The sequence below is a fragment of the Rhincodon typus genome, chromosome 20 (genome assembly GCF_021869965.1).
Source record: "Rhincodon typus isolate 14 chromosome 20, sRhiTyp1.1, whole genome shotgun sequence".
NCBI classification, from domain to species: domain Eukaryota; kingdom Metazoa; phylum Chordata; class Chondrichthyes; order Orectolobiformes; family Rhincodontidae; genus Rhincodon; species Rhincodon typus.
Genome location: NC_063351.1, coordinates 39,911,848 through 39,931,995, shown reverse-complemented (window position 1 = coordinate 39,931,995; position 20,148 = coordinate 39,911,848). Strand labels below are relative to the sequence as shown.

Sequence of the window (20,148 nt, the reverse complement as noted above, 5' to 3'; positions counted from 1 at the left end):
ATTTCACTTAAAGGTAAACACTACAACTGTGGAGTCCCACGAATTTTATTTGTGAAGGCTGATAACTTATAACACATCACTATATGACACGATTGTAGGGGGTTTCAAACATTCTCTCTGATTCCACACAATGGTCTTTAAACTCCACTAGCCCTGTCTTAAGGAGAATCTGAAATGAAATCAAACATACAATAAATTTCACATTGAAACAAACATTTCATATTGATCTTCTCTATGAATAATTAAAATTCCAATTAAGTCAATGACACTGGCAAAATGGAATTTTTATCATAATTACAAGAGGGCAATTTGCCTAGGAATTGAAGGTACTCCAATGCTCACCAAATGTTGTGACACAGCAGGGGATTCGCATCAGAGTAAAGCTCTTTCAGACCGAAAATAAAATTTCCTTGACACTCTCCATCAAACGCACCCAAGACAGGAACTATACAGTATTAGATACAGACTAAAACTCCCTCTACTCTTGAATAGAAATGAAATGTCCCGTGACATTATTTGACGGAAACACTCTCTGGCCAAGGATAGCACAGGGTTAGATGCACAGTAAAGATGCATTCTTTTAAGACAAAGTGAAGCTGGTTCAACATCACTATCTAACCCTGTGTTATACCTGTCCTGAGGGGGGATTGATGGGAGTAAAGCTCTCTCTTTTCAACCAAAAGTTAGGTTAACTCTACACTCCCCATCAAGTATACACACAGCAGGGATAGTACAGAGTAAAAAATTCCTCACCACATCATTTATGTTCTGTGATTGCCGGTGGTGTCTTCTTTTTTGATCTTAATTTGAAGAACAAACAAATTGCTGCGATCCCAGCGTACGTTGCTATCACATACTGTGAACACAGACAGCACGTTAACAACAAACCTGCTCAAAAATGAAAAAGGAAAGCTCACAACAGTCAGAGACGGAGGGATCATATTTAAAAAAAAACGGACCATGTGAAATGGATTTGAATTCTCTAGAGTTTAGACTCTCATTCAAAAGTTAAAATAGCCCCCAAGTATCTATTATCTCCTGTAAGAATTCAAAAACAGAGCAAGAGGAGGCCTTTCAGTTCTTTACACCTGATACTCCATTCAATAAAATTGTGGCTGGTCTGCCAGCTCATCTCAGTATGGAAACATTAATTGATCTTGGTCCTGAACACACAGTACCAAAGTAATCCAAGGCACAGAATTTCAAACAAAAAACAATTCTTTGATGAAGGAATTGCCTTCGTCTGTCTGTCCAAATGGCTGATCCCTTTATCCAATGGCATGACTTCGACAACCAGGGACCACAGCCAAGGGAAAAAGTTTCTCAGTATTTACACTGAAGTAAAGAATTTTATACATTGGATGAGATCGCCACTCATTCTTTTAAAGTCCAATAGGTGTACATCAATTTGATTCAATCAGTCCTCAAATCAGTAAATTTCCATCATAATCCATCTCATGTTAACTACACCCTCAGATAAGTGGATCAAAAATTGGACGCAGTACTCCAGAGACAGTCTTACAAGTTTAACTGTAACAAAACATCTTTAATAATCCAACATTCTTATACCAGCATCCTTCCTATTTGCTTGCTGTACGTCCATCTCAAGTTTGTGATTCACTTATAAAAAGACCGAAGCATTTACTCACCTATAAAAAAAAACAAACAAACAAACAAACAAACATTCTGCTTGTCCATTCCTCCCCAAAGTGGAAAATTCCACATTCCCAACATGATCCTTCATCTGCTCATCATCTTTCCCAATCACTTAACAGCCTCTTTCTGTAATGCATCTATTGCATTTTACGGAATCTCACTGTGCACATATTGCTACAAGGAGTTCTACATTACAACAATCAACCTGATTTTCAAAAGGTCTTCTCCCTCACAGACAATTGAGTGGAACTAGTGTCAGGAGGATACAGTTTACAGCAATTCACTACCACAGTGAGGCCAGTAACATACTGCCTACAGTACGAATGATAGGAGAACTCTCAGTGGACTGAGGGACAACACCATCATAGTTCAAATTGCATCTTTCTTGAACTGCATTTATCAAATAGCGAGAGACTGTAATCCAGGGACATCCAATCATTTCATTCGACTCCCTAGGTCATCTGTAACGTTCAGATCACTGATCCCAGTAATTTTCAGAAATCTCAGGTTGCCGATTCAGAGTTCTGGATATTCTGATGGTCAGTTCCACTACTGAAGCAACAATGCTCAGAGCAGCCTCATCCAAATCTCAATGTCCAGAAAATTCACACCAGACAAGAAGAAGTGTAAATTCCAGTAGGAAGGAGTCAGCCAAGGAACACTCTCTCTTGGATATTTAAGCCAGTGATGACATTTTAAAAGTCATTACGTGGCTGAGAAATATTTCCAGATGTCACAAAGATGGGATAATGCTGAACAGAGGTATTTCCAACTACCTTTCAAATAGACAGGAGAAGGCCATTTAATTAAATCATGCCTGATCTTATCCAAACTTCTTCAATCTGTTTCACTTTCAAATCACATCCTTGACTAACAAAAGTCTCTGACCTATCATCAATTTGTTCCTTTAGGAGCGTTCCTCAGTTTTCTCTCAATGGGGAGGTGATGCTTACGAGTATTATCAATATCACTATTAATCCAGAAACTCAGCTAATGATTGAATTCCACCATGGCAGATGGTGAAATCTGAATTCAATAAAAACTATCTGGAATTAAGGATCTACTGATGACAATGAAATCATTGTCGACAGCTGGAAAAACCCGTCCGGCTCAGTAAATGTCCTTCATGGAAGGAAATCTGCCATCCTCATCTGGTCTGACCTACATTTGACTCCAGAGTCACACCAACGTGGCCGACTCTCAACTGCCCTAGCAAGTCACTCAGTTGTATCAATTGCTCTGAAGGCTCAACAAAGAAATGAAAGCAGATGGACCATGTCATTGATCTACAAAGTGGAAAAGACAATGACAAAAACAGTCCTGGCAATCCTGCGAAGTCCTCCTTACTAACAACTGGGGGCTACTGCTAAAATTGGGAGAGTTGTCTCACAGACTAGTCAAGCAATAGCCTGACATTGTCTTTAAGGTGTGATTCTGAGAGTATGGTTATGTCCCAGACACCACCACAACCACCCCTGGAGATATCCTATTCCACCAGCAGTACGGTGGTATACAGTCAAGAAGGAGTCCTCAACATGGTCTCCAGACCCCATGAGGTCTTAGGCCTCCAGGTCAAACACTGGCAAACAAACCTGCTGATCATCACGTACCGTCCTTGCTTGACTTATGAATCAGTGCTCTTTCATGTTGAATAACAGTTAGAGGTAGCAAGGGAACAAAATGTGCTCTAGGTGGGAGATTTCAAGGTCCACCAGCAAGAGTGCCTCAGCAGCAACACTGCAGATTGATTGGTCAGCTGCTAAAGAACCTGGCTGCTAGACTCAGTCTGCGGCAGAGGTAAGAGAACCAACCAGAGGGAAAAACATACTTCACCTCACTCTTGCTAAACTGTCAGCTGCAGAAGCATTGCATAGTTCTTGTAGAGGTAAAGTCCTGCCTTCACGTTCAAAATACCCTCCATCTTGTTGTGTTGCACTATCACCGTGTTAGATGGATGCCCTGTCGAGTTGTTGGATCTGTTCCAATAGGCACTGTGGGCCGTTAACAGCAGAACTGTTCTCCAGCAGAAACTGCAACCTCACGGCTTGACATATCCCCAACTCAACCATTACCAATCAAGCCAAGAATCAACCCCAAGATAGTAAAAACTGTCAATGCTGGAGTCAGAGATAACACAGCTGGAGGAACACAGCAGGCCAGGCTACATCAGAGGAGCAAGAAAATTGACGTTTCGGGTCAGGAGCCCCTGGTTCAATGGAGAGTGCAGGAGGGCATGCCTGGAGCAGTACCAGGCATATATAAAAGTGAAGCATTAGCCTAGTGAAGCTACAAAGATAGGACTACTTGCATGCCAAAACAAAGTAAGCTGCAAGTGATAAACTTGCAATCTCAAAACCAACAGATCAGATCTAAGCTAGTACAATCATAAATGGTGGTGGACAAATGAACAACTCACTGGAGAAAAAAGCTCCTCAAATGATGGAGAAGTCCAACACATCGTTGCAAAAAAATAACGCTGATACATTCACCACAATCTCAGCAAGAAGCGCTAAGTCGATGAACCATTTCAGCCTCCTCCAGTACTCCCCAGCATTACAGATACCAGTCTTCAGCCAATTTTATTCACTCCACGTCTTATCAAGAAACGGTTGGAGGCTGTGGATACCACAAAGGCTATGGGGCTATGAAAACATTCCAGCAATAGTACTGAAGACATAATACAGAAAAAATTGCCCGGGTATGTCCTGTACACAAAAAGCAGGATAAATCAAATCCAAACAATTACTGCCTCAGTCTACTCTCAAATCATTATTAGAAGTGATGGAAGCTATCATAAGTACTTTTCAGCAGCACCTTCTCAACAAGAACTTGCTCATGGCTCAGTTTTGGTTCTGCCAGGACCACTCAGCTCCTGACCTCATTACAGCCTTGGTTGAAAAGCACTGAAGTCCAGTTGAGGTGAGAGCAGCAGCCCTTGATATCAAGGCTGCATTCAACCAAGGGTGGTATCAAGGACCCCTAGCAAAACTGGATTCAATGGGTACTGGGGACAAACGTCCATTGGTCGGAATCATACCTGGCACATAGGAAAATGGTTGTGTTCGTTGGAGGTCAGTTATTTCAGCCCCAGGATGTCGCTGTGGGAGATCCTCAGGGTAGTGTCCTAGGCCCAACCATCTTCAGCTGCTTCAATGATCTTCCCTCCATAAGATGATCAGAAGTAGGGATGTCCACAAATAATTGTCAATGATCAGCACCATTTGCAACTCATCAGATGCTGAAGCAGCCCATGTTCAAATGCAGCAAGGTCTGGACAATACCCAGTGTTGGGCTGATAAATGGCAAGTAACATTTGTAACAGACAAATGATCACCTCTAATAGGAAACAATCTAAGCACTCCTAACTTGACATTCTGTGATGTTATGATCACCGAATCTCCCATTAACAACATTCTTTGGGTTACCATTGACCAGAAACTCAACTGGATCTGCCACATAAATACAATGACCATAAGACCAGGTCAGGAATACTGCAACAAATAGCTCACCCTTGACTCCCCAAAACCTGTCCACAATCTACAAGGCTCAAGTCAGGAGTGTGACCAACACCACATCCACACTTTCCACTAGCAGGAGCAGTGTGTGCTATTTACAAGATGCACTGCAGAAATTCAAAGATCCTTAGACAGCACCTTCCAAACCAATAACATCATCTAGAAGGACAAGCAGATACATAGAAACATCACCACTTGCAAGTTCCCCTCCCAGTCACTCACCATCCTGAATTAGAAATATATTGCCATTCCTTCATTGTCACTGGGTCAAAACCCTGAAATTACATCCCTAATGGCATTGAGAGTCTACTTGTAGCACAAGGACTGTGGCAGTTCATGAAGGCAGCTCGTCACCACCTTCTCCAGGGCAAGTGGGGACAGGCAACATATGCTGACCAGCTAGCAACTACTAAATTCCACAATTGAAAACAAAAAGTCTCCTCTTTAATGGTACTTACATTCCTCCTCCCAGTGATGGTGTAAGAGTTGAAGTACTTCTGGAAGCCAGTGAACTGGTGCTGGCTACCAGCATCATGACCGGCCATCCTCTCTCCTCACTCAAGCTGTGGAGGGAAAAATAACAATTTAAAACAAATTTGAACACAAATGATCAGATGTCCCAGTGCCAAACATACAGTGCCTATCACCATCAAACAGGACTGAAAAACTCTTTCATCTCATTTCAGGCTTTGCATGTTTTGCTTAGGGTCAGTTGCAGTTTCATATCCTAACATCAACAGCTGGGCTGCTTAAAGTGATGATTCAAAGGGGTGGGATTCAGTGAGGGGCGAACACAAGACTCTCCAGAAATTAAGAACTTAAGTTTGTCCTGAGAATTGCAAGAACTCCCTTGAGATCTCTACTACACGCCTCCTAAGACCTTTTACTCCGTACACTGGCTGCTTGACATTTATGATGGGGACCATTTGCCACAGCGCCACTTCACTAGGAGGGTGGAACTACAGCGTGACAGTTTACATTGACAATCCCCATATATCATCGAGGACAGCAACCGGGCGTATTACAGGAACCTTTTTCACTGGAAACCCAGCACCACCCCATCCCCCAGCCGTTGGTTGGGACAAGTCGGGCTCTGAAGCACAAGCTGGAATGGGCCTCAGGGCCGTCGAGTCAAATGGGGTTTGGGGGAGTGGGGGAAGGGGGGAGTGGGGGAAGGGGGGAGTGGGGGAAGGGGGGAGGGCGGGAAGGGGGGAGGGCGGGAAGGGGGGAGTGCGGGAAGGGGCGAGGCGGGCACGCCAGGTCCAGGACGCTACTGTGCCTTGCCTTCATTCTCGCAGATTCCTCCCCAAATGCAGCGACAGACTGCATCGTCGACATGACCGAGAACAGAGTCGCAAACCCCAAAACCAACTCTCACCCTCACCTTCACTCAGTCTCTTCCCGTGCCCTTCACAGGCCCCAACCACCAAGCCCGCCGCTGCCGGAAATACCGCCCTCATCCCACTCCTATTGGTCCAAACAACCATCACTTAGCCGCATAACCGCCAGCTGGACGTTACGTCGGAGGAACGCTACTACCATTGGATAATATAGATGTCAATCACAACTACATCCTAACAGTTCCCCGTAGTGAATGGGCAACATAACTGTCAATCGTAACGGTCAGGGGGGAGAGTCGGTCGGTTATTGGCTGTCCGTTGTCATACCGGGCTCACCTCCGTGACGTAAAGACAGCCGCCTCCCATTCCGACATTATAATTGGACAAGAGCTGCATCCAGTACAAAAATACCCCATGGTGATTGGTCTATACAGCGGGGACACTGATTAGTTGACAGTATTCGCCGGAAGCAGTTGTCCATGGGCAGTGAATGTTTCCGGAGGTCAGTGTCATGACCGTGGCCATGTGAACGAGAAGAGGTTCGGTTTTGGCAGAATCAGTTACTGAAGTTCTTCTCGGTAATGTTCGTATGATCAAACATAGCTGGAAATATCGTTCATATGGTCACCCCCATCCCTCGGTCTGAATGTTGTTCTGTTCCTGATAGTCTTTGTCTGTTGGAGTCGGTGGGTTTGTACACCACACGTAACTGGATTATAATGTGCTCACCCCCTGCTTCCTGTAAGGACCCCCTCCCCATCCTATCCTCCCAGTTTCTCTGTCTCATCTGTTCTGACGATGCTACCTTTCGCTAGGGGTGGGGGGTCTCTTAGAAATGTCTGAGGATTCACTGCCACCGTGGTTGACAGGGTCTTTAGCCATTTCCCACACTTCATCTATCCTCATCCCTTCTGTCCCCTCCAACAACAATAGGGATCCCCTGGTCCTCACTTTCCATCACACCAGCATCTGCATCCAAAGGATCATAAGCCACCGTTTCTGCCATCCCCAGTGGATGTCTCCACCAGGCACATATTGCCCTCCTCTCCCTTGTAAGTATTTTGCTGAGACTGTTTGTTTCCTCCAGGACACCCTGTTGCACTCCTCCTCCACGTCCAACATCCCTGTGGCACCTTGCTGTGCAACTACAGAAGGTGCAACACCTGCCTGTATACCTACTTCTTTGTCACTATCCAAGGTATACCTTCCAGGTGAAGCAGCAATTTACTTGTCGTTCACTTAATCTGTGTGGTCTCTCCTACGTTGGGGAGATGAAATGGAGACTGGGCATCCACTTTACAGAACACCTACTTTCTTTTTGCAAAACTGACCCTAAGCTTCCAATTGCCAACCACTTCATACACTCTGGCCAACATGTCTGTCTCAGGCAACTGCAGTGCTTCAGCAAGGCTCAATGCAAGTTAGAAGAAGAACATCTCATTTTCTGTATGGGGACCCTGTAGCCTTCGAGACTCCATGCCGTCTTTTACTCATCCCTACACCCCAGGCCCTGTCTTGACATGGACTGCTTTTAGCACAGCCAACCATTTGCACCCACTCATTGTCCCCATAATCAACATTTCTTTCTCCTGAGCATACTATTGCCCATTCCCTTTGTCTTCCTATCTGTCATTCTCCCTCTCTTTCATTGGGCTCCATGTCCAACATGTCCCCTCATTCCTTGTCCTTCCCCTGTCACCTATTGTCACCTTCTCCTAGCTACCATCTGTTCTGAAAGGTAATTTAACTCAAAATCTTAACTTTGCTTTCTAGCCACAGATGTTGCCAGATTTGTAACAATCTCTGTTTTGGCATTAGTCCACTCCTCACCTCATCTCCGGACCTTGCCTCAGCAACCACCACCACCACCCGCGTGTCCACCGCCCCCCCCCCCCCCCCCCCCCCCCCCCCCCCCCCCCATCAACTCGCCCAAATGACCTTCACCCTTCCGCAGAATTATCCTTTCCCACTGAACTGTTACTACTGTAAGATATTTTTACTTCTTTCTCCAGGTTGTGAGGATGGCTGCAATGGATGAAGATTTCCCTCGTGGAGGGGTGCAGAGGAAGCCCACTAGGGAAAAGGTGAAGAGGAGCAAGGAAGATGAAAACCTGTTTGGGGTAAGTACGGTGTCACACAGGTGTGGCTAGGAGTCAGTGGCAAAATTACAGATTAAATGAAGCATTTTGTTGTTTGCAGCAAAGTGAAAGTTAAGTAACTTGAGTTGTTCCCAATGCCTGTCACGTGCTGTATTGACCACTTGAAAAATGCCTCGCCTATGTGCCTTTGTGGCCATCCCATTGAACTGATAAATACTTTGAATTCTGGAAAACTTTCTTGTAGAACCAACTTGTTACAAAATGTTCAAAAAAATCAACAATTAAAGTACTGCTTTCCTTCCTGCAGAGAACATGAAGTGTGCAGGCAGTATAAACAGAGCTTTACCCGTGCTCTACCTGCACTGGGTGTGTTTGATGGGAACAAATTAAATACTACCATACAAAATAGGAGCAAAAGTAAACCATTTGGTTCCTTGAATCTGCTTCATCATTCAATCAAATTGCTGATCTGTTTGCATTTTAAATTCCAATTCCCATCCACCGAGATATCCCTGCCTAACAAGAATCTGGCCACCCTCTGCCTTAAAAATATTCAGTGACCCACCCACAGAAAGCAAATAATTTTCCTCATTTCTTCTGAAATGGCAACCCCTAGATCTGGACTAGCTTACAAAAAGAAATATATTTTCCGTGTTCACCCTGTCAAGACAATTCAGGATGTTGTATACTTCAATCAAGTCACCCCTCATTCTCCTGAACTCCAGATGAAGCAAGCCCAGCCTGCCCAAGTATTCTCATAAGACAACTGTTTCACTTCAGTTATCAACCTAGTAAACCTCCTCTGAACCATTTCTAATGCATTTACTTCCTTCCTTAAATAAGGTGACCAATACTACACAGTGTATTCGAGATGTGGTCTGACTAATGCCCTGTAAAACTGAAGTATAACATCTTTATTCTTGTATCCAATTCAGCTCATAATAAATAATAGCCCCCATTAGTCATCTTGATTATGTGTTGTATCTGCATACAAATTTTTTTGTGACTCGTGCAGCAGAATACATAAATCCCTCTAACTCAAAATTCTGTCCTTGTTTTCCATTTAAATAATAAACTGCTTTTTCATTCTTCCTATTAAAGTGAACAAATTCATAATTTTCCACATTATGCTCCATGGGCAGATTTTGCCCGTTTATTCAACCTATCCATATCCGTCTGCAACTTCCTTATCTGTTCGCATTATATGTTCCTACCTACCTTTTTGCCTTTTGCAAAATTTGTCACCATGCCATCACTCTCCTCATGTTACTTATTTTTATAAACTAAAAAGTTGAGGCTGCATCTCAGACCCCTGCAGGACTCTACTCATCACAGGCTACCAATCAGACAGACAAAACAATATGAATACTCTGTTTTCTGCTAGCCAGAATCTTCTGTTAATACTATCATGTTACACTCTACATCATGAGCATTTTTCCAAAATGACCTTAAACCATATCAAATGCGTCCTGGAAACCCAAGTCCAGCATGTCTACAGACTTTCCTTTACCTACTTGTACAAATAACTCCAGTAAGTTCGTTAAACATGATTTCCTTTTGATTTAATTATGCTGGCTGATCCCAATTAATGTGAGATTTTTCAGAGTGTGCAACTGTAATCTCTTAATGATTGATTCCAACACTTTCCCCATGACAGACATCAAGATAACTAGCCTATAATTTCCTGTTTTCTAACTCCCCTCCCTTGTTGAACAGAGGAGTTGCATTTGCCACTTTGCATTCCTGAATCGAGGGATGTTGGAAAATTAACACCAAAGCATCTACTACCTGATTAGGTACCTCTTTTAAGGTTCAAAGATGAAGTCCGTCGGGACCTTAACCTCCATCTGTTTTGGTACTACTTCCCTCATAATTTCTGTAAGTTCTTGCCTCCCTTCCACTGTCTTCCCTTCCTGATTTACGGCTGTGATGGAACATTTTTGTATCCCCTTTGCTGAAGACAAGCAAAATATTTGATCATTTCATCTGCCATTTCCTCATTGTCGACCATTAACTTCCCATTCTCACTCAATCTTTTCCTTTATAAATACCTGTAGAAACTCTTGCTATCCGCTTTAATGATTTTAGATAGCTTCTCCTCATAATCTGTATCTAACCCCATGCCGTACCTGTCTGGGTGTATTTGATGGTGACTGTATGGATGGAGCTTTAGTCTGTATCTAACCCCCATGCTACACCTGTCCTGCTTCCAGGTGCATCATGATGATGTAAGAAAGAAACAGAAAAGGAAGAGAGCAGAATTAATCCCTGTAAAAGCGAAGAAACAGAAGACAAAGAATGGTGGTACATTGCAAACAAAACAAAAGATTAAGGCACAGATTCTCTCCTTCAAGGTATGTAAATACAGCTGAACCTCTGAGAATGTGATCATCCTGAACACAGTGCTGGGTCTGCTTTTGTTTGTCATTTATATGAATGATTTAGATGGGAATATAGAAGGTATGATTAGTATGTTTATGGATGACACCAAGATTGGTAGTATACTGGACAGTGAAGAAGGTTATCTAAAACTACAAAGAAATCTTGATCAATTGGGTCAATGGGCTAAAGAGTGGCAGATGGGGTTTAATTTTGGATAAATGCGATGTATTGTACTTTGGTAAAACAAACATGGGCAGGACTTGTACAACTAAAACTAGGGACTTGGGTAGTGTAGTAGAACAAAGGCCTAGGAGTTCAGGTCCATAATTCTTTGAAGTTTGCATCACTTATAGACAGGGTGGTTAAGGAAGCATTTAGCATGCTTGCTTTCATCACTCAGACCTTTAACTTTAGCAGTTGGGACATTATGTTGTGGTTGTACAGGATGTTGGTTAGGCCTCTTCTGGAGTTCTGTGTACAGTCTGGTTGCCCTGTTACAGAAAGAATGTTATTAAACTGGAGAGGGTTGAAGACATTCATCAGGATGTTGCCTGAATGAAAGGTTTGAGTTATGTGGATAGGCTAAGACTTTTCTTACTGGAGCGTAGGAGGTTGAGAGGTGACTTTATAGAGGTTTATAAAATCATGAGGTGTGTTGATAAGGTGAATGGCGAGTGTCTTTTCCTTAAGGTGGGGGGTTTTAAGATTTCGAGACTAGAGGGCATATTTTTAAGGTGAGAGGAGGAAGATTTTTAAAAAGGTATGAGGAGCAGTTTTCTTTTTATACGGTGGTTCGTGTGTGGAATGAACTTCCAGAGGAAGTGATGGAAGCGGATACAGTTACAATGTTTAAAAGTCATTTAGATACCTACATCAATAGGAAAGGGTTGGAGTAATATGGGCCGAGTGCAGGCAGGTGGGACTAGTTCAGTTTGGGACTATGACTGACATGGACTGGTTGGATCGAAAGGTCTATTTCCTTGCTATATGAACTGAGTCTATGGCTGGGTAATTGGAGAATTTGCTGCAGTCTCCATTTTTTTGCCAGCATATACCTCCTCTCCCACCTCATTGTTAGCATACCCTCCCGAGACTCTGGAATGGAGTGCAGAGTTCCGGTTTGGAATTAATGTTCCAATCACACCCATTGCCCATCCTACACCAATCATCACACCTCATGCATGCTCGCATGGATTATTTAAACCAAGCAAATGATTTGAATTGTGTCTGTCACTCAGACCAAAAGCTGAGCTTCAAGCAGCCATGTGAAGTGCACCCCAGTTTTGTTCCCATTTCTAACCGCAGCATGAATTTTATATTAAGTCTTTAATGCAGTAAAAATATGAAGATGATCGTTATCAAAAAATACCTGATAAAAAATCAATTGACAAGAGCCTGGAGCAGATGGCCAAAGTAGAAATTTAAAGTAGAAGTGTGAAGGAGAGGTTGTGGACAGGATGAAAGCTGAAATTCCAGAATCAGGAACTAAAGATTGCACTACCCAGAATGATCATAAAAACAAACATGAATACGGAGCATGAGCCAGACTATTTAGTTCTGCCATTGACTAAAATCACAGTTACTGTTGGGCGGGCCTGTGGCCTACTCCCAAGAGTGCCATCTTCCCCATATTTATCTCTGCCAATATGGATCCATTCGCAAGATAATTTCTTGCTATGTACTTACTCCATCACGTACTAAAGGGGCTATCTCAACATCCTCCTTGCTTGTCGTTTTGAAAAATCACTGAATATTTAGTTTCCAGCTTTGATCTTCCTGTAACCATTACTCCATAATAACCAGAAGGTCATACCCATTAACCTCCATTTGTGCCATTACTTCCCTTGTTTTGAATGCTGTGTAAATTTAAGTCAAGTGCCAATCATTTTGCCTTTTTTAACCAGGTTTTCTTTCCTCCTTTGACCCTATTGGCTGCTTTTTTTTTAAATGCTTGTACACTCAGTCTTATAAAATTAACTTCTGGCATTTTCCCTATGATGGATGTTAAGATAACAGACCTGTAGTTTTCTGCTTTCTGTCTACCTCTTTTTTTTTTTAGAAAAGGAGCAAGATTCATTATTTTCCACTGTAATAGAATCTTAACTGAATCTAGGGAATTTTGCGTCATCTGTGTTGTGAGCACTTGGATCCAAGGATGAAGCCTGTCTGGACTGAGGGACTTGTCAGCCTGCAGCCATAACCATTTGCTCAATGCTAACTGTATATTTTCTAGTGTTCCTCCCTCCCTTTCATTTCCTAATTTATTTCTACTTCTGTGATGTAACTTGTACCTGGGGACATAGCTTTAAATTGAGGGGTGATAAATATAGTTCAGATGTCAGAGGTAGGTTCTTTACTCAGAGAGTAGTAAGGGCGTGGAATGCCCTGCCTGCAAAAGTAGTAGACTCGCCAACTTTAAGGGCATTTAAATGGTCATTGGATAAACATATGGATGATAATGGAATAGTTTAGGTTAGATGGGCTTCAGATTGGTTTCACAGGTCGGCGCAACATCGAGGGCCGAAGGGCCTGTACTGCGCTGTAATGTTCTATGTTCTATGTTCTATGTAATGCAAAGACTGATACAAAATACCTGTTCAGTTCATCTGCCATTTCCAATGTTAATATGTTATTAATTCTCCAGACTTGCTAATATAGGATCAGCTCTCAGTTTGTTAACTTTTTTCAAATGTCTGTGAAGGCTGCTGTTATTTGTCTTTATGGATAGCTTTCTCTCTTACTCTAATTTTCCCTCCTCCTAAAAATTAATTTTTAGTTATTCTTTGCTGTGATTTTATATTCTGTCCAATTTTCTGTCCTGATACTCAACTTTGTGCAATTATGATTTTTCTTTACAGTTATGTTACCTTTTAACTTTTTTATTTACCCTCAAATGATGAATACTTCCACTGTATGTCTACTGATCTATCCTTGAATCTAATTTGCCAGCTCACTTCAGCTACCTTTGCTTTCATACCTTCACGGTTGTATGAAGACCATCTCTTTATTTTTGATTGTGGACTTGAGAAAAGCCAAGCATTGTTGAAGGATTGCTATGCTTTGTAAAAGTGAGTTCCCTCCACATATTGTAAGTGCTGTTTGCACTACTGTTTGTAAAAGCAGTGCATTGCAGGTGAGACGGAGCCTGGCCGTGTATATGAAGGGAGATTCAGCTGACAAGAAGTAGTTGATTGGTCTGTGGCGTTTCAATGATTGATAGAGCTCATCTGTCTGCCAACAATTACGTTTCACTCCCAGGTAGCTGGACACCTTGTGAGTGTGAGTGGTTAGGCAGAATCCATTGGACCTTTAAAAAGGGAAAGCTGTCATTTTCTCTGCAATTAAAAAAAACACTTCAAGCCTGAAGAAAGCCAGTTTATTTTCCTTCATCAGTTGCTGTGAGCAATAAGTTAGATACTTTATAAGCTTTGAACCAGTCACTGTGTGCTTGCTCCAGGTAAGTGGAAGTACCTGGAGAAGGAAGATCAAGGAGCAATAAACTGAAACTAAACTACAAATCTACTCCAAAACCTTAGAAACTAAAACTAAGAACTGTGGGTGCCAGACATCTGAAACAAACAAAAACAGAAACTCAATAAGTCTGGCAGTATCTCTGTAGACTAAACAGTTAAAATTGAGGAGGAGCTGGTCCTGACAAACCAAAAGGATCATCTCCGCAAACCCTGTGAACAACTGTCCTGGTCCTTCCCTCTACCCATGACACCCACTTTTTTGTTTGCGTATATCTCCATTTGAGGGTAGGAAAGTTTAATGAATGAGTTACAGTTTCAATCAGTAGAGTTTTGTGTAGCCATTAGTAACCTCAATTACTTTGTGATAATGAGCTTCCTAACACTGCTGTAGTGCTCTAAAAGCAGAGTTCCAGATTAATCCTTTAGGTTTTGTCTATGTATGTCGGTGAGGTTGACTGTCATTCCTGTCTTTTTTTTAATGCAGATTCTGTTGTGACCCTCACCTAACTTACTTGTTGGTCGTCTGATCACTAATGTTCTTTATGGAGCGAAACTGCCACCCTTACTCTGTCTGGCTTATTTGTAACTCCAGATCCACAGCAATATGGTTGACTCCAAACTGCCCTCTTGGCAATTAGGGATGGGCAATAAATGCTGGCCTAGCCAGTTGACGCAAATGAATATAATCTAAGAAAAATGCCAACATCAAGTTCACTGCGATCACCGAAGATCTCAAGCTGATTTATTTTGGGTTCTACATGTGAACTCTATAACAGTGCTGTGTCTGATTTGAATTTTGTTTGTTGATTTACTCCTCCCTTTGCCACCAGAAACTGAATGTTGGGATGCTCCTGCTCGGCTGTGTGAAGGAAGTAACTGATTTTGAACTCGTCGTTGGTTTACCCCATGGGCTCACTGGTTACGTGAGTCTCACCAATATTTGTGATGCATATACCAAATCCCTGAGGGAACAGATTGATGAGGAGCTGTCCGAGGCAAGTCTGTTATCCTTCTCTTATTTTATCTCTGGGTTTCCTCTTGTACACCATGTCCTGCTGGGATGCAGGGCTTTGCGCATCAGGATCTGGGCTACTTCAAGTCCTCCCTGTGTTACTGTCAGAATTGTCATTGTCTCTCGGGTGATGTGGGGGTATGCTTCCAGGTTTAAGTAAAAACAAAACTTCTGCAGGGACTGGCCCAACAGCATTACAGTTGATAGTGGTGACAACCTTCCATCTCATAAGATGATGGTTTGCGACATGGCAGTGAGCTCTCAAACTGTAAAGGCTAAAGGTTCTTGTTCATCATTCTGCTGCCCTTTTGTTTCAGTCCCCACCTTGTGTTGTGGGTGTGTCTTGCTGGTGTACAGACTAAGGTGCAAGCAGAGCTGCCTGCTGGATGTCAAAACCTGAACAAAAGCAGCAGCCAGTAACTTAACAAAGCATTTTCCTGCAGACAGACGCATCCAGAAAACTGGATTGGAAGGAGGCCAACTCTGCAGAATTGTCAGGAAAGACTGAATGAACTAAGTGCTTTTCTGTACAAAACAGAAGGCTGAGGGGGACCTGACGAAGACTTTTAACGTAAAACAAAGAACTGCGGATGCTGGAAATCGGAAACAAAAATGGAAATTGCTGGAGAAATTCAGCAGGTCTGGCAGGATCTGTGGAGAGAAAGCAGAATCAATGTTTCTGGACCCTTCAGCAGAACTGAGGTCATGAATGGGTCACCGGACCCAAAGTGTTGACTCTGCTTTCTCTGCACAGATCCTGCCAGACCTGCTGAGCTTCTCCAGTAATTTCTGTTTTTGTTAAAGATTTTTAAAGTCCTGAAAGGTTGCAGTAGTGTGAACATAGAGAAGATGTTTCCACTTGTGAAGGAGAAAGTTAAGAAATGTTTAGAGGGATGTGGGCCAAGCACAGGCATATGGTACTAGTTTAGTTCGGAATTGGAGTTGGCATGGACTGGTTGGACTGAAAGGTCTTTCCGTGCTGTGTAACTGTGGCTCTAAGGTTATACAGGTCCGATAGCTTCTGTATTATGATTTCTACAGAGGGGCTTGCAGTAGTGATGGGGGATTCTAGAGGCCTTTAAGGTATTTTCTTGTTAAACTTGAAGAAAGCTTTCTTTCTGTGTGGAAACATGAATGAGGGATTTTGAAATCACAAATGATGTTTGTAAGTGATGGTTAAGGTGTACCACCAGACATTTTTAAGTGTTGCTGAGTTTTGGCTTGTGTATTTGTGCTGCTTTCTGATGTTGTACTTCTGGTCACTGGCCTACTATGTTTCATTCCCACCGAACCATAGGACCTGGTAGCCCTCTCAGACCTATACAGCCCTGGTATGGTTGTACGTTGTGCTGTCTATGAGCTGGGAAAGACAAAAGCCAACCGCCACAGCTTGAAACTCTCCATTAACCCGAAGGATGTAAACAAGGCATTGTCTCCTGGGGCACTGCAAGCTGGCATGGTGAGTGTATCGACATAATCCAGAATTCCCAGATCTAGCTCTACTAATCTGACTTGCTGCTGATCCAGGGGAAACAGTTTAACAAAATGCTTCCTCAAGTTTAACATTTCCAGAACTAGTGTGTTTGTTACATACTTGGGGAACGCTTCGTGGGGTCATTGAGTCACACGATAAGGTGCCCCAGTTTCTTGTTCAGGAGCACGCTCATTATCCACAGTGTATCTTGGATCTAACAATAGGACAGACTTGTGAACTATTTTGAACTGAATGCCACACTCGTCATACAAGACATCATTTTAATTCACTTCAAACTATTCTTTTGCCTTCAAGAACACTTCCTGGCTCTGAATTTTGATTTTGAATCTTCTGTCTTTTTTTTCTGATCAATGAAAATGGCTGTGCTGCTCCTCTGACACAAACTTTTCCTGTAAACCATCAATAAAACCAGCTCCCAATGCAGTGAAATAAGGAACGTATTCCAATATTGGGAGAAGTGAATGTTTTATTGAATGGGTGCAGCACTAAAGGAGGCATTTTAGCCCATGATGTCCATGCTAGATTTTTGTAAGAGCAACTCAGCTAGTTCCACTCCTCCACCTTTTCCCTGGAGCCCTGCAAAATCTGTCTGCAGTTATGATCCAATTCCTTCATGAAAGCTTCCATTGACCCTGTGTCCTCCAAACTCTCAGGCAGCACATTCCAGATCTTAACCACTCACTGCACTTAAAATAAGAGATTATTTCCTTGTGCTGCCTTTCATTCTATTTTCAGTTACATTAAATCTGTAACCTATGATCCTCAATCCATCCACTGACGGGAACAGTTTGTTCCTAGCTTTTCGCTCCAGACCACTCATGATTTTGAAAACTTCTATCAGGTCTCCTGTTGCCCTTCTCCTCTTCAAGGGGAGCAGCTCATGCTTCCCTAGTCTAATGATGTAACCGACGCCCCTCCTTCCTGGAACCATTCCTGTGAATCTTTTCTGAACCCTTTTGAAAACCTTCCCATCCTTTCTAAAGTGTCATGCTCAGACTGGACACAGTGCTCCAGCTGAGGGAAAGCCAGTGTTGAATAAGTGTTCATCATAATTTTCTTGCTCTTATTTATAAAGCCCAGAATCCCAATGTCACCTTCAGTAACCTATCCATGTGTATCCCCGGGTCTCTCTACTCCTGCAACCCCTTTAGAATTGCACCCTTTGTTTTTTCCTGTCCATGTTTTTCCTACCAAAACGAGTCAGTTTACATCTCTATGTTAAATTTCACCTGCCACGTGTTCCCCTCTCTCATTTCACCAGCTGTCTGTATTGTCCTGAAGTCTCTCTCCTATCCTCTCCATAACTGAAAGAAACTCAATTTATGTAAATCAATTGTCATCATTTGTTCATGAGCCCCAGACTCTTGTAGCAGTGCAGATTGCGGGTGGGTTATTACAGGAGGATGGTGTATCCTGTGACCAGGGAGTGTTCTGTGTTAGGTTGTGGAGTGATATTTGGTGTATTTTCTGTCTGCTGATGTAGTGATGTTTATCTCAAGTTAAAATCAGGTTGAAAATAATTTGTGCTAATTTGCAAATTATTTTAGCATTCATTTAAACACCTGGTTTTGGTGAATATTTTTAAAATAAAACCTATTCAATTCCTCATCTTTAGCTCTATATGTGCTATCAATTCTGAGAATCATTTCAAAATGTCAGTGTGAAGATCTGTTGTTTCATTTAATCTTTCCCACAAAGACTAGTGTGAGGGTATAGGAGTTACCTGGGGTTCATTCCACTGACGTTCAATAGCAGGGATGAACGGCAGAGAGATGGACATTCAATCTGTCTTGGTTTGTTTCATTTGTACCAACTGCTAGTATTGTGTACTGAGTGCCATGCTTCTCTGTCTTTCTTACTGCAGTTGCTTTCTGGCTGTGTGTCCAGTGTTGAAGAACATGGCTATCTGGTTGACATTGGAGTCAAAGCCACCAAAGCTTTCCTCTCGCACACGAAAACCCAGGAGTACGTAAAGAATAAAAATCAAGGTGCGTGTTCTGATAATCTGAGGTGAACCCTCTCTGACATACTGTGCTGCTCTCTCAACAGACCAGTCAAACATATAAATCGAGCCAGGTTGATCCATAGCACCAATTTCCTTAGAGGTCTGGTGTCTGGCTGTTGGGAAACTGTACCTAGTTTGAGAGATCTCTGAGGTTTCTGTAACTTGTGTGTGATTCCTGTGCACTTACACTGCTGACCAGAGACTTCAGTTCATTTGGAATACCTAGGAAGGCTGAGGATTTGGTTTGCAACTGAAAAATTGTCTGTTTGTTATCCTTGCATGACTCTGCATGCATCTTAATAGCTTGATAATTGGACCTGGCCAGCAGTTTATGTTGCAAGTTTGAGGTTCCAACTGGTGTGTTGTCCTGCACTCTCTTTCCTGTTTGTTTTGCTGTGACATTTCTGTATTTATCTTGTACCAAAGCCTTGATGTCTTTGCTCCCATTTAGGCATGCCTCTCCGTGTTGGTCAGTATCTAACCACTCTTGTGGAGTCGGTGAAGAATGATGGTCGCATTGCCCAACTCTCGATCCGTCACATTGACGTTGCTGCAGCGACAGCAACTGAAGATCAGAAGTGGAGTCTCTCCAATCTGCTCCCTGGGCTGGTGATCAGGGCTGAAATTCAAAAGGTGCAGATTTTAGGAATATGCGTTGTCTCCCATTTCTTTTTGTAGGGAGAGAATTAGGATGTGGGGTGACCTGCTGGAGGTCTTTAAATCATGGAGGTTTGATTAGATAGACAAAGAAGATGCTTCATTCTTTCGGGGCGACCAAACTCTGGACCATGAAAACAAAATACAAATAAATCCCAGTTGGGATATTAGAAGGAGCTTGCTCACCCAGGGAGTGGTGAGAATATTGAGGTGGTTAATGTGGTTGAGGTGAATACAGTTAAGACAAGCCCACAGAAATCAAGCAACAAGCTTATGTGGATCATTCACACTGCTGTAAACTGAGTTCCAGCACAGAAACAATAATACCCTCTGGATATACACACAAACTTAAGTTCAGACTGTAAATGAGCCCCTTATGTTGGACACGGGTACAAGAAGTTAACATGTGGCCTGTGACCTTTGATCTGAGAGCAGAGATTGAGGGTAGGGCAATAGCCATGATGTTAATCAGACTCCAGAATTTGAAAGTTCACTGGGATACTGTAAACACTAA

General features: G+C 42.6%; 2 protein-coding genes across 6 annotated transcripts in view; one reads left to right on the top strand and one right to left on the bottom strand.

Annotated features, from left to right (window-relative positions):
• Window positions 1-29: 29 nt before the first annotated feature.
• Window positions 30-6,669, bottom strand: atp5md (ATP synthase membrane subunit k). Of its 2 annotated transcripts, none has more exons than XM_048609076.1 (4): window positions 6,556-6,669; window positions 5,630-5,734; window positions 754-856; window positions 30-169 (listed from the first exon to the last, which is right to left on the bottom strand). In XM_048609076.1, exons 2-3 carry the CDS (start codon window positions 5,714-5,716, stop codon window positions 758-760), a joined length of 186 nt encoding a protein of 61 aa, XP_048465033.1. In that variant the 5' UTR covers window positions 5,717-5,734; window positions 6,556-6,669; the 3' UTR covers window positions 30-169; window positions 754-757. The 2 variants fall into 2 exon arrangements, with proteins under 2 accessions (XP_048465033.1, XP_048465034.1); XM_048609077.1 differs by having other exon boundaries at window positions 6,456-6,576.
• Window positions 6,670-6,930: 261 nt separating this feature from the next.
• The window catches only part of pdcd11 (programmed cell death 11), a 61,155-nt gene continuing 47,937 nt past the window's right edge, over window positions 6,931-20,148 (top strand). For 2 of the 4 annotated variants that reach the window (XM_048608878.1, XM_048608877.1), the window contains exons 1-7: window positions 6,931-7,013; window positions 8,524-8,631; window positions 10,824-10,964; window positions 15,296-15,460; window positions 16,775-16,936; window positions 18,837-18,960; window positions 19,429-19,610. In XM_048608878.1, coding sequence (XP_048464835.1) covers window positions 7,002-7,013; window positions 8,524-8,631; window positions 10,824-10,964; window positions 15,296-15,460; window positions 16,775-16,936; window positions 18,837-18,960; window positions 19,429-19,610 — 894 coding nt within the window. In that variant the 5' untranslated portion in view covers window positions 6,931-7,001. Of the gene's footprint in view, window positions 7,095-8,523; window positions 8,632-10,823; window positions 10,965-15,295; window positions 15,461-16,774; window positions 16,937-18,836; window positions 18,961-19,428; window positions 19,611-20,148 lie in introns of all 4 variants that reach the window. The other 2 variants (XM_048608879.1, XM_048608880.1) reach the window with 2 other exon arrangements.